Raw genomic sequence first — 16564 nt, 5'->3', positions numbered from 1 at the left:
GAACCTTCTATTTTGGAACAGTTTAATCATATCACATTGGAAAAAGTTAGCAGATTCAATAATTAAAATTTCTAACCTACGCATATTATTACAAGGTTTACCACAACATTATATGAAAGGCCTTTCATATTTAAGAGGAGACAATTACCATTGAAAGTATGTTTTGCAATGACGACTAATAAAAGTCAAGGTCAGTCTTTGGAAAAGGTTTGTTTGTATACAGTTTTATGTTGCTCTCTCACGTGTCATTTCACCAGTTGGTCTCTATATTTTCTCAGGCGACCAAACTACAGAAAAGAAAAATAGTACAAAAAATAATTTATACGAAGAAATTTTCTACAATTTACCTAAATCATAACATTTTATCTTTTTGTCTGAAATATTAAACCCACTCTTTTTTTAAGAACATGAAACCCAAATTTATATCCAAGCATAAGTTTTCTAATTTTTTAATCTGATCTATTGTCTAAAATTTGTTTCATTTAATAATTTAACGAGTTTAATATTTTATTTCTAAAAGTAGCTGGACAAAAATCATAGATATGCCATCTTTGCAATTTTTAATGTCATATATTGTCTAATTTTTGTTTACTGCACTATCATTCGATGATTTTATTAATTTTTTCTCATAACAGTTGTTAAATCTAAAAACAATTATTTTACATAAATATATTAAAATATATTATAAAAAAATCAGGATGCTTTGGTGCGAAGCATGGGCTACATACTAGTATAGTGGTAACACTAAGGGTGATCACGATTCAGGTTAAACCGCATAATCAGCATAAACTGAACTGATATTTAACCGACCCAAACCAAAACCGAAATGTGGTTTGTGGTTACGGTTCAACTACTTTAAAAATCCGCCAGTTATGGGTTGGTTTTGGTTTGACCTTAACCCAACCTGCTTTCAATCCGAACCGCATTAATATATATATAAACACACAATTTTTTACATTTATGATTATATAACATAAAATAATTATGTCCTATAATCAATAAATAAATTCGTGTTATTTCTCATCAAATAATCACGAAATTATCATACTTTTTAATAGAACGTCTATTGTTTTTCTTTAAAAATAATGTTGAATCCTTTTTTTATTTCTTTTACATTGAATATTTATTATTGCAATTAATTAATCAACATCTTATCAGACGTTAGTCACTTTCAAGTAATACGAGTGATATATTTTACCCGAAAGAATACATAAATATATTATTAATTACGTAAATTGTGAGAAGGAAAGTTTAAGAAATGTTGCTTAGCAAAAAAAAGAAATAAGAAATATTAATTTATTTCTCGAGTTCACTAATAAAAAATATCGTAAATCATCAAAATCCACTTACCGAACCGAAGGATTTGGTTTTATTAGGTTATGAGATTCGGGTATTTAAATATTTTCAAAACTGCAATTATACGTTTAGGTTTCAATTTAACATAAAAAATGAACTAAATCGGTCTAGAATCATCCTAAATAACTCCAAATATAGTATTACATTAAACTGGGTCCTAAGCGGGTCAAGAAAGAAGCTTGTATGTCAATTTGTATTTGACGCTATTAACGAAAATTGGAAGATGGATAGTGTGACAAATGTGTTGATTATAGTATATAATTATAAAAAAAAAAGAGAGGATGAAATGTAGCCGGTAGGTAAGTGGAGAAATAATTTAAAAAGTAAATTCTCGTGAGCCTCACCAAATTCTTGGCCGGGGGTATTCATTCATATCTCTTAAACACACAAACACACTGTAATTTCTGTGTGTTGTTAGCTCAGGCTACACACTCATTAAGTGGATACACAACTCCAAAGATTGGCGGGCGATCTACTACGCCAAACATTACACACAATACAATTTCAATTCAATTCAAACTTATTTCAATGGTATTTTTTACTTCTTCTTTTTTCAATTTTCAATTAATGGGTTTGTCTGTATATCTATCTCCCTTTGCTACTAGATATACTGCTTCTGTTGTACTATTGCATTTTATTTTTTCCGATCTGTTCATATTTCTACCCAATTTTCTTGATTTTGTTTATCTATTCACCTTCATTTATGTATTATTTTTTGTCTTTTTAGTCCTGGGTTTGTTTTTTCTGGATTTATTTTCATTTTTGTCAACTTAATTTGATAGTTTATAGTCTAATGGGGGTATTAATTTTAAGATCTTGTTACCTAAAGTTTTCATCTTTAGCCTGGTGTAGCTTGAAACTATTATAACTTTTTTACCTGAGCTAATTACTTTTAGGAGGTTGGGGGGGGGGGGGGAATGATTATATTGTTTTTGTGTTGAATTTTTTACCCAAGACCTAATCTCCGGTTTCAGGTTATGCTTGTCAAGGCAAAAAAGGGACTTACAATTTGAAAGGAGGTAGTGCTTATTGAACAAATAGCTGTTACTTTGATTCTATATCCAACTGGTGGGAGTTGGAGTGTTTTTAGTTGAATGACGTCTGATATGCCAGCAGTTATGTCTCAAAGTATGAGATCCGGCAGGTCGTCATTTGGTTCAAGTAATGGATTTGAAACTCCTTCTCGAAGCTCTGTTATTTTAAATAAGGATGGTTATGACAGTGATGGCTCCAATTTTGCACCACCGTAAGTTGATTCCAATGATTTTGAAAAATTTTAGTTTCTTCTTATGTTATGCCAGAGGAGAAATTCAGTCATATTTTCTTATTTAAACATGTTATGAGCTGTGATAATTATGTTAAAGTTTAATATCTCATGCTCTTATATGGAATGGCTAATCCAACTATGATGTACAACATTAATTATATTGTGCAGCACACCAACAACTTTGTCAAGAGCTTTGCCAGAAGAATTCTCTAGTGCTATACCGATAATTGATAAATTTCAGGTGAGCAAATGTATTGTAGTTGGATAAAATGTACAAGTCATTGGCAAGTGCAAATAAACCATTTAAATCCTTTCAAATCTTTTAGCCAAACCATATTCTTTCCTTCCATAAAGCAATTGCAGCAGTGTATGTCTGATCATTTTTCGTTTTAGTTTTTCGGCCGCCCTTTCAAATAATTTTCAGATAGTTTCTAATTGCCATCGCATTTTTCACTTTCAGGTAGATGGATTTTTGAAGGCAATGCAGAAACAGATTCAGTCCTCAGGAAAGCGGAGCTTTTTTTCGAAAAGATCTGTGGGCCCACAAGTTCGAGAAAAATTTACATTTGAGGACATGTTGTGTTTTCAAAGGGTAAGCTAGATCGTCTACAAATGTAGGTTTGTTATGTGGTGTACAATGATGTATTAAAGTTTAAATTTTGAAAATGATAGGAGCCTATTCCTACTTCACTACTGAAGATGAACAGTGACCTAGTAAGTCGTGCAGTTAAGCTGTTTCAGATTATTCTCAAGTACACGGGGGTCGATTCCTCCGATCGAGTGAGTCCAACAAGCCTGGATGAATCTGTAGAGCTTGTTGGGAAACTGTATAAACAGGCTTTAAAACGTTCGGAGCTTCGGGATGAGCTTTTTGCACAAATCTCAAAGCAAACTAGGAATAATCCTGACAGGTATTTGAATTTAATTAGGAGAGCTACTAATTCAACTCTCTTTGATGTGATCTTTGCAGCTTGCGACCCTTTTTTTTAGCTTTTATGTTCGATTTACAGGCCTTATGTGATTAAAGCATGGGAGTTGATGTATTTGTGTGCATCTTGCATGCCCCCTAGCAAGGATTTTGGCGGATTTTTATCAGAATATGCTCATAATGTGGCACATGGTGCCACTACAGACTCAGAAGTACAAGCCCTTGCATTAGAAACTCTGAATGCTTTGAAGCATTCTATAAAGGCTGGACCAAGGCACACAATACCTGGACGCGAGGAAATTGAAGCCCTTATGACTAGAAAAAAGCTTACAACAATAGTGTTTTTCTTGGATGAAACGTTTGAAGAAATTGTGTATGATATGACTACTACTGTAGTTGATGCTGTTGAGGTACTGCCCCCATCATTCCTGGCATAGTATATATGTAGTATAGAATCTTGTAAGATATAATTATTCCTGTTAAAGTATGTTGTGTACATTTTTTTTCCCGCTGATTAGTTATGAACATATTTGAGACTCAAACTGTATTTTCTTATTGTCGGAGTCAAATTATAGAACTTAGTAATTAAATAAAGAAACTTTTGAGACAATTTAAATTTATTGTATGAATTTGGTCTAATTACTGACTACTTTTCATGCTTTGCTTAATATGTAGGTACTGCATTTTTGATGATTTTTTTAATTATAACATTGTAGATATAATTTGATGCGGTGACGTCAGCATTTAAATTGATTCTGACTGTGTGTGTATTAATTCGCAGTTGAGCGACTATGCACTTGGATTTATAAGTAGAGAGTGTTGGGGGCTTGGGGGGTTACTTGGATTTGGTCCATTTCTGACCTGATTCTGATAAAATCAAGTTAATATCGGTTCTCTGCAATATTGTTATTGGATTGGATAATGCGGAAAGCTCAGTCAAAACTGAACATACCAAAAAGTCTTGGAAAACATTATAAAGTGCTAGAAGCTCTTCACTGTGATGCTAGATACTTCTGTAACAGGGCAAGAAAATAGGGTCTAATTGATGTATTATGAGGCTTAGACATTAAATTGACATAGCATTTATTTTTTTTCTGTTTGTTACGTGTTAACAATTTTTTTATTAATAGACTATTATAAACTTATATAAAATATGTCTTTTCCAGAAAAACATCTGTTTTCACCCTAATTGATTATTTTAAGTATTCTCTGATTCGTCCATGTATTGCATATTCTAATATATTTGATCTACAATACTGCTATTCACTATGGTCTGTCATTCTTTTAATGTCATTTTTGTCATATAATGATCTATTTTTTCAGGTAATTGGTATTATATTCCATTAATATACACACCCTCTGTTTTTAAATATCGTGTATATATATATTATAATGAAACTTTCTCCCTGTTTTACATGAGAGTATTTACAATGCAGGAGCTTGCAGGGATAATTAAGCTGTCAGCATACTCTAGCTTTAGTCTTTTTGAATGCCGGAAAGTGGTTACTGCCTCCAAATCTCCCGATTCTGGAAATGGTATCCAAGTAGCCTCAGAATCTCGTTGTGTAGTTCCTTAACTCTTTGAATTTCATTTCTTTACTTACTATACACACTTGTCATGTAGAGGAGTATATTGGTTTAGATGATAATAAGTACATAGGAGATCTTCTTGCTGAGTTTAAGGCATCAAAAGATCGGAGTAAAGGAGAAATTTTGCACTGCAAATTGACATTCAAAAAAAAACTATTCCGGGAATCTGATGAAGTTGTGGCAGACCCAATGTTTGTGCAGCTATGTTATGTCCAGGTATTCAATATCCAAATATTATTTTCTTAAATTCTATACTGTTGTTTAAGATCTACCTTTTATAATATACTTTAAATGATTAGTAGTTAATTTGGGTTATTTTTGTATCGTCTCAGCTGCAACATGATTATATATGGGGCAACTATCCTGTTGGAAGGGATGACGCTGCACAGCTGTCTGCATTGCAGATTTTGGTCGAAATTGGAGTTGTTGTCAGCCCTGAATCGTGCACGTTAGTATCTTTTCTTTGCATTATAGACGGTCTAAGTGCTCATTGATTGTTTCTTTTATCATATATCTTTATTTGAAAATTGGACATTTAATTATAAATATTTCTTGATGTACAATGTTTTAAGTTGTAGATCAATTTTTTCTCAGTGACTGGACATCACTCCTGGAACGATTTTTGCCGAGGCAGATTGCTCTCACTCGAGCAAGGAAAGAATGGGAAACTGATGTTCTCTCACGTTATGGTTCTATGGTAAGTCTACGGAAATGAATATCCCGGTCCCGATAGAGATTGCACATAAATATAAGTGCAGACTCTTTCTTCTGGAAATTCAGTTTCCAGGTCCCGATAGAAATTGCACAGAAAATATAACTGCAAACTCTTTCTTCTGTATACTCAATAATCAGTTCGTATGGACTATGTTGATTGGATACTATATCACTATATCAACAATATTATTATACTATATACCTTAATCTATCATGATGACTTTCACAGAGTAAAGTACCTTTACCAAAAAAATGGTATTTCTTCCATGCTTTCTTCAATTTGAGTTCACCCATACCGGAACGCTTCCATTCAAATTATATTGGTATATGCATATCACTTACTCTATACATTTCATTCCTTTTTATGCATCATTATACTTTTTTAGTTACTTGGCTTTGTATTATATGCCTGCTTCTAAGCAGTTGTGAAGTTCCTTTTGTAAATATGTATACTTAAGATGCTTTTTGTTGTCGGTGTAGGAAAATCTTACAAAGGACGATGCAAGACAACAATTTTTACGCATTTTAAGAACATTACCGTACGGAAATTCAGTTTTCTTTAGTGTTCGGAAGATTGATGATCCCATTGGACTTCTTCCTGGAAGAATTATTTTAGGAATAAATAAGCGTGGGGTGAGCCTAAACTTTTATAGAAGCATATAGCTATTATTATGATATGCCCTATACCCAAACATTAGTGTTTTATTACCTCAATTTCTACAGGTTCACTTTTTCCGTCCAGTGCCGAAAGAGTATTTACATTCTGCTGAACTACGAGATATAATGCAATTTGGGAGCAGCAATACCGCTGTATTTTTTAAAATGAGAGTTGCTGGTGTTTTGCATATATTTCAATTTGAAACAAAACAGGTTTTTCACACATTTTTATTGTCATATCACAACGATGGATTTATATGCTTGGTGGCTCTAGTGTAATGGAGTGACTATTTAATTACTTTTCTCCTTTTATGCAGGGAGAGGAGATATGTGTTGCCCTTCAAACACATATAAACGATGTGATGCTACGTCGCTACTCTAAAGCACGGTCTGCTGCCAATGCCCCAATCAATGGCGATATCTCCAATAATGCAAAACCTCCAATTGTGAATCCTAATGAGAAGCACATTGAAGAATTGTCCAAAGCACTGGAAGAATCTGAAAGGAATGCTAAACAAGTAATAATTTTTGTTACATTAGTGTAACACACACATGTACCTGGAATGTTATATATATGTGTAGCATGTTTGTGTTATTGCAAGGCAAACTAGTGAAGTATAAAGAAGACAATCATCGATCAATAGTTAGGCCTGAAGAAGAATAGCACATTAAGAGGTTAAATAATATTTTATCATAATTTGGCCAAGTAATAATATACCTGTAGACTGTATTTTTCTTCTAGGGACTGGGGGTCTTTGATAGGTGGAATTTAAATGTGATGTACTTGATTATTTGTATGACCTTCCATGTTATGGAGGACATTATCTGTTAATAAAATACTAGGAAATCATGATTTGTTTTTGAGTTCGTCAACACATACCCTTCTTACTAATTTGGTAATGTAAATGATACTAATAATTTTATGATCATTCATTCAGTGTTTGAAGGGTCGAGTTCTTTTTTTTAAAGTTCTTGTCAACTTTAATAAAAGCCTACCTATTAGTAAAATATATTATCTGTTAAACTTCTCACTCATGCCACTTATATATATATGTATATATGTATATATATACATATGTATATATATACTAGATGCGGGAGGCTCTACGAGAGAAACAAGAACAGGAGGAGATTATGCAAAATGAACTGAACGGTTTAAAGTATATGTTAAATTCGGAGAGGGAGAATTTAGTGGCTATTACTTGCAACCGTGATGAACTCAGATCCTTATATGACGAAAAAAACTTGGCGTTTCAGGTACATAGCTTCTCTATAAACTAATACAGTCAATTGGTCAGTTTTCAAGATATCTTATTATAGTATCACGCTTGTAGGATGCTATATTGGAGAACAAGAGCTTGGAAGCCACAGTTGCAAAGCTAAGTAAACCAGAGTTGGAGAATAGCACTAAGAAGGAGTTGGTGGATGCAACCAATCAGGTTTACACAAATAATAAGCACTCATGTTCTCACGCATACATTGTTACTTCGCTTTTGTCTATTTATCACAAGATATATGGGCCTGCTTTCTGGTCAAGATTTGTTGTAATCTTGTTTTTATCAGCATTGTTTTTTTTAATTGATCATATGAGAGTTCATTTCTTTTGCTGTTCAATTAGATGTCTTCGTTTTTGTGTGCACCATCACTTGGTTTAAAATTTTTTAACCGCTGTTCACAATCAGGTATTACAAAAGATCCAAGATGAGTTAAGGACTCGTAGTTTGGAGTTGCATGCAGCTGAGGAAGCCAAGAAAAGACTGGTGAATGAGAAATTACTTCTAGAAGAGAAATTTTCAATTGTTGAGAAGAAGAAAACTGATGAGGTAAGCATTTTAAAATATTCATTATCAGACAATTATATATATGCTTTCATATAAAAGGTCTTATGGCTGTTAAACTGCAGATACAAGGTCTGGAAAAGAATTATGCAGAACAACGCAAGGCTTTGAAGTTACAGCTTGCTGATCTAGAGAAGGAGTTAGACGTTGTTAAACAGAAATTGATCAAGGCAGAGTCGAACATTGCAACCAAAGATAAAGAGTTGTTAGCATTGCAAATCAATCTAAATGAGTTAGAGGAATTACGAGAAATGAAGGAGGTACAACCTGTACTATCATTTTGCAATAAATGTTGTTTACAAATATTTTTCGTTTTATCATCCAGCTGATATGTTATAGACCAAATGAGTACCATTAGAATTGAAGATTTTGTCGTTTGGAATACAGGATATTGATCGAAAGAATGAGCAAACAGCTGCAATTTTGAAAATGCAAGGTGCCCAACTGGCCGAGCTAGAAGCACTATACAAAGAAGAACAAGTTTTAAGAAAGAGATATTTTAACACAATAGAAGGTTGAATTCTGCAGTCTTACTCTTTTATTATCCGAACTCTTTTATTATGAAATATTATAATGGGAAGTCAGTTGTATTAATAATACACCTTTTTGTATATCCATATCAGATATGAAGGGAAAGATTAGAGTTTATTGCCGGCTACGACCTCTTAGTGATAAAGAAGCTTCTGAGAAGGAAAGAAATGTACTTAAGAGTGTGGATGAGTTTACTGTCGAACATAGATGGAGAGATGAGACAAAACAACATTGTTACGATCGCGTCTTTGATGGAAATGCTTCTCAAGTAGATGTTTTTGAGGATACCAAGGTATGTAGATTGACATTACTGATTTGTGTTAATTCTTCTGTAACTACAGATTTTCTTTGTGCTTGTAAATGTGACACCTTTTATTCTTTTGATGCAGTATTTGGTGCAATCTGCTGTAGATGGATATAATGTTTGCATATTTGCATATGGCCAAACAGGTTCAGGGAAGACATTTACTATTTATGGATCAGATAACAACCCCGGACTTACTCCCATGGCTACTTCTGAACTCTTTAGAATCTTAAAGCGAAATCATAACAAATACTCATTCTCCTTAAAGGTAAATAAATGTGTGGAACTGTGGATGCAAAACCTAATGACTCATCATTCGTAGTATTAGAATTGATCAGTGTCATTCAAATAATTAATTTGTCAACATTAATTGCTGACATACTTTTTTGCTACATATTTGATTTCAAAACAATTTGACTCGATGTTTTAATATTTTGAGTATTTGAAGCGCTACTTGATTTCAGAACATATTTTACTCACATTATATGTGAGTATATTAAGTACTAAAATTGCTAGGCACTTTAACCGTGTTAATAGATTGATATTCCACTATACATAAGATTTTTGTTTGGATTCAATGCAGGTGTACATGGTAGAGTTGTATCAAGATACACTAATAGATCTTTTACTACCGAAGAAAGCAAAGGTTTTGAAATTAGATGTTAAAAAAGATTCAAAGGTATAACACTTACCGTTGAAAGATGTTTCTTATTTTGTTTATTATGTTTTTTTATCATTCTAAATACTATATATTATTTCATTTAAAGTATCATAGATTTATTGCTTCTGTAAATTGATACTGCAACATCTTGATCGTCAGCATAGGATTATATTACAACAAATTTAGCTTATGATTCCATTAATTGGTTACATCAAAATTTACAGGGAATGGTTTCAGTAGAGAATGCGACTGTTGTACCAGTTTCTTCGTATGATGAACTCAAAGTTATCATTGAGAGAGGATCAGAACAACGCCACACAACAGGAACATTGATGAATGAACAGAGTTCACGATCTCATCTGATTCTCTCCATTATCATTGAGAGTACAAACCTTCAAACTCAATCTGTTGCAAGGGGAAAGGTAATCATCATTTGAATCATACTATGAAGTCATGTCATCTTGTCAAAATCATTCGCATGCACCTGCATGTGTGTGCGATGAGACAAGTGGCAGCAAAGTTTGTTGTAATTATCATTTTATGTTAGCATGAAAATTGAGGGGATATAGGAAAAGGACTTATAATTTTATGTAATTAAAGTTGTTTTGAGATTAAAGATTATTACTTGTCTCTAGCATGACATGGCATTTTACATGTTCTGCAGCTAAGTTTTGTAGACCTGGCTGGTTCAGAAAGAGTGAAAAAATCAGGCTCCACCGGTAGTAACCTGAAGGAAGCTCAAAGCATCAATAAATCACTTTCAGCACTTGGCGATGTTATAAGTGCTTTATCATCTACCAGTCAACACATCCCTTACAGAAATCACAAGCTTACAATGCTGATGAGCGATTCAATTGGAGGCAACGCAAAGACACTTATGTTTGTTAACATATCTCCAGCTGAATCCAATTTGGATGAGACGTACAATTCTCTCACGTATGTTATCTTACTTTTTGACACATGCCATATCTTTGTTTCCTTTTAAGGTTTTTTAGTTGGGGATTGTCTTAAATTTATGATTGTATTCCTATGGTTATTGATTATATCTGGTGTTTAATTGCTTATCTAAAATTTTCATGGTCTTCAATTCTAAGTATGATTGCGTTGATGTATGCAGGCTATGTTATGTTCGCTGTTTCAGTAAATGAATCACAATATTGTTAAAACATAAGATCATAGTATTACCTATAAGAAAAAGTTATTGTCCATCATCTTAATTTTGAATTTGTTAGTGTATATTTGGGTTGACACAAAATTATATAATGTGATTCATATAAAAGAACTAGTTTGATTTGTTTTCGTTAATGTAGGTATGCATCTAGAGTTCGGTCTATTGTAAATGATCCTAGTAAAAATGTTGCATCAAAAGAGGTGGCACGCCTGAGAAGATTGGTTGCACATTGGAAGGAGCAAGCAGGTAAAAGAGATGGCGATGAAGATTTGGAAGACATTCAAGATGAAAGGCCAAAAAAGGAAAGAATTGATGGTCGACATTCCATGTAAAGAAGAGGAAGTTCCTGCCATTATTAATGACTAACTATTGCTAGGAAATGTACGGGGCACTGTGTGATAGCCTTGCTAACAACTGACTTTGTAGCATGTCAAATCCTTGGTTAATTTCTATATACTAATGTAATGCTACAGTATTAATTTTGGTTCATGGTGGGGAACAATGGGCTATGGGGTTATATTCAGAATTGGAAGTTTCGGTGATCCTATGTCTGTTGTACAGTGATGATGTGTATCAATATATAATTTCTGAAAAATTAATGGCCCATATCCAGGTTTTTCTCACTTGTTTGGTTCTTAATCAGAGACAAATATACTATATTTAATTGTTGTAAATTTGTAAAAGTTAATACTACAGAAGTAACCAATAAAGATGAACAGCGGTAGAAAAGCACATCGTTATTTGTCATTCATTCATCCTGATTCCTGAGCATAAATTTGAACCCTGTAATTAATGGGATATGAAATGCTAAATGATGCTAAATGCTGCTGCTACGACACTACTGTTACTAAGTCTAAGTCAGTCCATGTTAGTCAACTGTCAAGGGTAGAATAGTCATTTCTTGTAGAAAAGTTGGTTACGATTCTGTTAGGAGCCTGGTTGTATAAAAGTAGAGAAAGCAACAACTTGTAGGATTGAGATTGATCGATTGAGATTGATAGATACAGCAAAAGATCATAAATGTCAAATGGTGTATTTCTCATTTCTGTGACTGCATCTTTTTCTTTATGTCAAATGGTGTATTTCTCATTTCTGTGACTGCATCTTTTTCTTTATGGTATCAGAGCTAGTCATTGAGAATGTGAGATTACTCCATTAAAGTCATAAGATCTGTTAAAAAGCTGGTGAAATCGTTATCATCTTTGTGTAAAACATCAACTGAGAGTAGATTTGTGATCAATTGAGTGTATATTGTAAGATCGAAGCTGTTGATAATGGCAGCGAGTCGATTTTCGTTTGCAGATTTGTAGAATCCATTGTTTCTTCATCCAAGTGATGGACCGACCTCAGTTAGTGTTACGAAACTGCAAGGATCAGGTGATTATCGAACTTGGAAGAGGTCAATGGAGATTCAATTAGCTTCAAAGCGAAAGCTAGGGTTTGTGACTGGAACGGAGATCCGGAGTGCGACTGATGCAACTGAGGCTGTGCAATGGGATACGTGTAATACGACGGTAATCTCTTGGCTCCATAACAACGTATCTGATGCGATCAAGAAATCGATATTGTTTGTTAATTCTGCAAGTCAGATCTGGAAATTGTTAGAGAGTCGTTTTCATGTAACAAACGGTTCAAGAAAGTATAAAATAAGTAAAGATCTGTTTAGTATCAAACAGAATGGCATAACTTTGGTTGAGTACTATACTGCACTAAGTACGCTTTGGGAAGAACTAGATGATATGAATAGTTTACCTGTAGTCACTGCTGTTACTGATGAGATGAATGCGTTGCTTAAGATAATAGATACTCAGAAACAAGAAGCCAAGTTATTTCACTTCTTAAATGGCTTGGATGAAGAATATGGACCACAAAAGAGTCAAATATTAATGATGATACCATTGCCTACAGTAGAAGTAGCCTGCTCTGTGATTCAACAAGAGGAGTCACAAAGAGAAAATAGTAAATCTAGTGCAGGAAATGAGATTGTTGCTATGTTTAGTAAATCTCAAAATTCATATACTTCACAAAGTTCTTCACAGAGTCATATAGAGAGGTGTTCAGAATGTGGAGGAAGAGGTCACACAAAAGCAAATTGCTGGAGTATAATTGGCTATCCTAAATGGCATAGTAGATATAAGAAAGTGAATCAAGGATCTTGGAACTCAGGAACTTCAAAGAGTGGTAACACAGTTAAATGGCAGGCAAATAGGAATTATGGTAGTTCTGGTGCTAGAATGGCAAATTCTGTTACCATGGATGGAGATGAAAATTCTGGTGATGATCAAGTAATACTATCAGCTAAACAATTAGAACAGCTGCTGAAGTTATTGCCTGAACATCAGAAAAGGGAGGATACAAATGAGTTGGATAGTCCTTTTTCTGGCATGGCCGTTGGAAATTCTGACTGCTATTATAAGGAGGAATGGATCATGGATTCTGGGGCTACAGATCACATGACATCTAATTTGCAGTTGTTAAGCAATGTTACAATAGTAACCTCAAGGTTAACTATAAAACTACCAACTGGAGATACTGCAGTTATTTCACATGTTGGAGATGTTAGACTAGAGAGTGGACTAATGTTACTTGGAGTGCTATGTGTGCCTGAGTTCAATCATAATTTGCTGTCAATTCATAAGCTAGCTCAAGACAATGGTTGTCAAGTAATGTTCTATCCAGACAAGTGTTTGATTATGAATCAAGCAACTGATGTTGTGCAAGGCATGGGGGTTCTGAAGAAAGGATTATACTATCTGGTAAATTCCTGCAGTGAAGCTAAATGCAATGTTGTACAACATTCTGTGAAGTCTAAATATGAAATCTGGCATAATAGACTGGGACATGCTCCAGAGTCAAAAATTATGGGAATTGCACAAATAAAAGAGCTGGTAAATTCTGTTCCTTCTCATGTTTGTGTTACCTGTCCTCTAGCAAGATTTACCAAACTGCCTTTTTCTTTAAGTAAATCACATGCTTGCAAAGAGTTTGATTTAATACACATTGATGTGTGGGGGCCATACAAAGTGGCTACAAGAGGCAAGTATAAATATTTTTTGACATTAGTCGATGATTACTCCAGAATGATATGGGTTTATCTTCTACAATACAAATCTGAGTTCTTGACTAGTTTTAAGGCTTTTCATGCTTATGTGCACACTCACTTCGATGCTGCTGTTAAAATGATTAGAACTGATAATGCATTGGAATTTAAAGATAAATCATGTTCTGAATTTTATGCTGCTGTTGGTATACTGCATCAAACATCATGCCCCTATAACCCGCAACAAAATGCCCGGGTTGAGAGAAGGCATATATATATTTTAGAAATGGCAAGGGCATTGAAGTTCCAGTCAGGAGTGTCAATCATGTATTGGGGGGAATGTGTTCTAACTTCAGTCTATATTATTAATAGACTTCCATCATCTGTTCTGAACATAAAATCTCCCTATGAACTGTTGTACAAGAAAGCACCAGCATATGAAGATATGAGATCATTTGGTTGCTTAGCCTTTGCTGCTAATCCAACACATACCTCTAATAAGTTTGAGTGTAGAGGAGTACCATGTGTGTTCATGGGATACACTCCTAGTCAAAAAGGATACAGATTATTGGAGATTAGCACCAAAGAATTCTTTGTGTCAAGGGATGTGGTGTTTAGGGAAGATATATTTCCTTTTAACAAATCTGCTACACCTCAATATCTGCAGCCATTACCAGTTCATATGCCCGAGTCAGTAAATATGCCTAATAAGTATGATGATGATTTTGATTACCCAGCACCAACTGACACAGTTGATCAATCAACTCAGAATTTGACTGAAGACACTATAGTAACAAGTGAATCTGATAATGAAGTGCCTTCTGACTCTCTTGATACTGACTCAACTGGTCCTCAGAATTTACAGAATTGGAGATCCGCAAGAGTGAGAAAACCACCAGTTTGGATGACTAGTTATACAGCTAATATGGTGTCTTCTGAAGTTAAGAATGTTTCAGCTGTGGTGGATCAAGTTATAAAATCAACCTTTAGCTGCTTCTTAACATCTGTTACAACAAATGCAGATCCCACTTCTTATAAACAGGCTGTTAAGCATCAACACCGGATTGATGCAATTAATGCTGAAATCGAGGCTTTGGAAAGAAATGGTACTTGGGTCATTACAGAGTTACCTCCAGGAAAGCAAGCTATTGGTTGTAAGTGGTTGTTTAAGACAAAATACAAAGCTGATGGTTCTATAGACAGATTCAAGAGCAGGTTGGTAATCCTTGGCTGCAGACAAACTCGTGGTATTGACTATGAAGAGACATTTGCTCCAGTTGCCAAGATGGCAACTGTGAGAACTTTATTGCTCTCACTGCTATGCAGAACTGGCACACTCTACAAATGGATGTTACAAATGCCTTTCTGCATGGAGATTTGCAAGAAGAAGTGTACATGTTCTTTCCTCAAGGATATACTGGATGGGGTAGTAGAATTGCAGGTGATGGTTATACTATTCAGGGGGAGAGTTTTGGTCGTTCAGGTGCCAAGATGGTGTGTAAGTTGATAAAGAGTTTATATGGATTAAAACAAGCACCAAGGTGCTGGTTTCATAAGCTGTCAACTACACTGAGATCGAATGGTTTTGAGCAATCTAAAGCTGATTATAGTTTGTTTACAAAGGCAGATTCCACAACAATTACAATCACACTTGTGTATGTTGATGATCTTCTCATTGTTGGGAATTCTAGTGCTGCAATTTCCTGGCTAAAGACAATGTTGTCAAGATACTTCCATATGAAAGATCTAGGTGAAGTTAGATACTTCTTGGGTTTGGAGGTACATAGATCAATTAATGGTTTCTTTGTTTCTCAAAAGAAGTATATTGTCGATTTACTGCATGAGTATCATATGACTGGTGTTAAACCAAGCAAACTTCCATTGGAGACAAAACATTCTCTAACTCCTGACAAAGGTGATTACTTGACAGATGCTCAGCCATATCAGAAATTACTAGGTAAATTGATTTACCTCACTGTTACACGTCCTGACGTAGTTTATGTTGTACACATTCTTGCACAGTATATGCAAAAGCCAACTACAGATCATATGCAGGCAGCAAAACGTTTGTTGAGGTATCTGGCCGGTAATCCTGGTCAGGGTATTCTTTTGGCCAGCAAATCAGCAGCCCAACTCACAGCGTATTGCGATTCTGATTGGGCTGGCTGTACTTACTCCAGACGTTCTACATCCGGTTTTTGTATTATGCTTGGTGCTTCACCCGTTTCCTGGAAATCTAAAAAGCAATCTGTGGTGTCCAGGTCTAGTGCTGAGGCTGAGTATCGTGCCATGGCTTTGGCCTCCTGTGAAGTAACTTGGCTCTCTACTCTGCTTCATGATATGGGTCTTCATAACTTGCCTCCAACTGTGCTTAATTGTGACAATCAGGCGGCTCTTGCTATTGCTGCTAATCCAGTATTACATGAGCGAACAAAACATGTTGAAATTGATTGTCATTTTATTCGAGATAAAGTGGCTTCTGGGATAATTCTTCCTCGACATGTTCC

At 34.6% G+C, this 16564-nt stretch overlaps 1 protein-coding gene across 3 annotated transcripts; it reads left to right on the top strand.

Annotated features, from left to right (window-relative positions):
• The first annotated feature begins 1634 nt into the window (after window positions 1–1634).
• Window positions 1635–11640, top strand: LOC141670480 (kinesin-like protein KIN-14E). Of its 3 annotated transcripts, none has more exons than XM_074476354.1 (25): window positions 1635–1887; window positions 2331–2375; window positions 2486–2602; window positions 2792–2864; window positions 3084–3215; window positions 3296–3534; window positions 3634–3961; window positions 4988–5087; window positions 5176–5357; window positions 5474–5589; window positions 5736–5838; window positions 6336–6488; window positions 6579–6725; window positions 6830–7030; window positions 7605–7769; window positions 7847–7951; window positions 8195–8335; window positions 8416–8610; window positions 8738–8864; window positions 8974–9173; window positions 9271–9453; window positions 9769–9864; window positions 10071–10268; window positions 10511–10782; window positions 11157–11640. In XM_074476354.1, exons 3-25 carry the CDS (start codon window positions 2487–2489, stop codon window positions 11347–11349), a joined length of 3765 nt encoding a protein of 1254 aa, XP_074332455.1. In that variant the 5' UTR covers window positions 1635–1887; window positions 2331–2375; window position 2486; the 3' UTR covers window positions 11350–11640. The 3 variants fall into 3 exon arrangements, with proteins under 3 accessions (XP_074332455.1, XP_074332454.1, XP_074332453.1); XM_074476353.1 differs by having other exon boundaries at window positions 2473–2602; XM_074476352.1 differs by having other exon boundaries at window positions 2331–2602.
• Window positions 11641–16564: the final 4924 nt, after the last annotated feature.

This window comes from Apium graveolens, chromosome 7 (genome assembly GCF_009905375.1).
Source record: "Apium graveolens cultivar Ventura chromosome 7, ASM990537v1, whole genome shotgun sequence".
NCBI lineage: Eukaryota > Viridiplantae > Streptophyta > Magnoliopsida > Apiales > Apiaceae > Apium > Apium graveolens.
The sequence above is the reverse complement of the archived record's forward strand: the minus strand, read 5'-3'. Positions and strand labels throughout refer to the sequence as shown.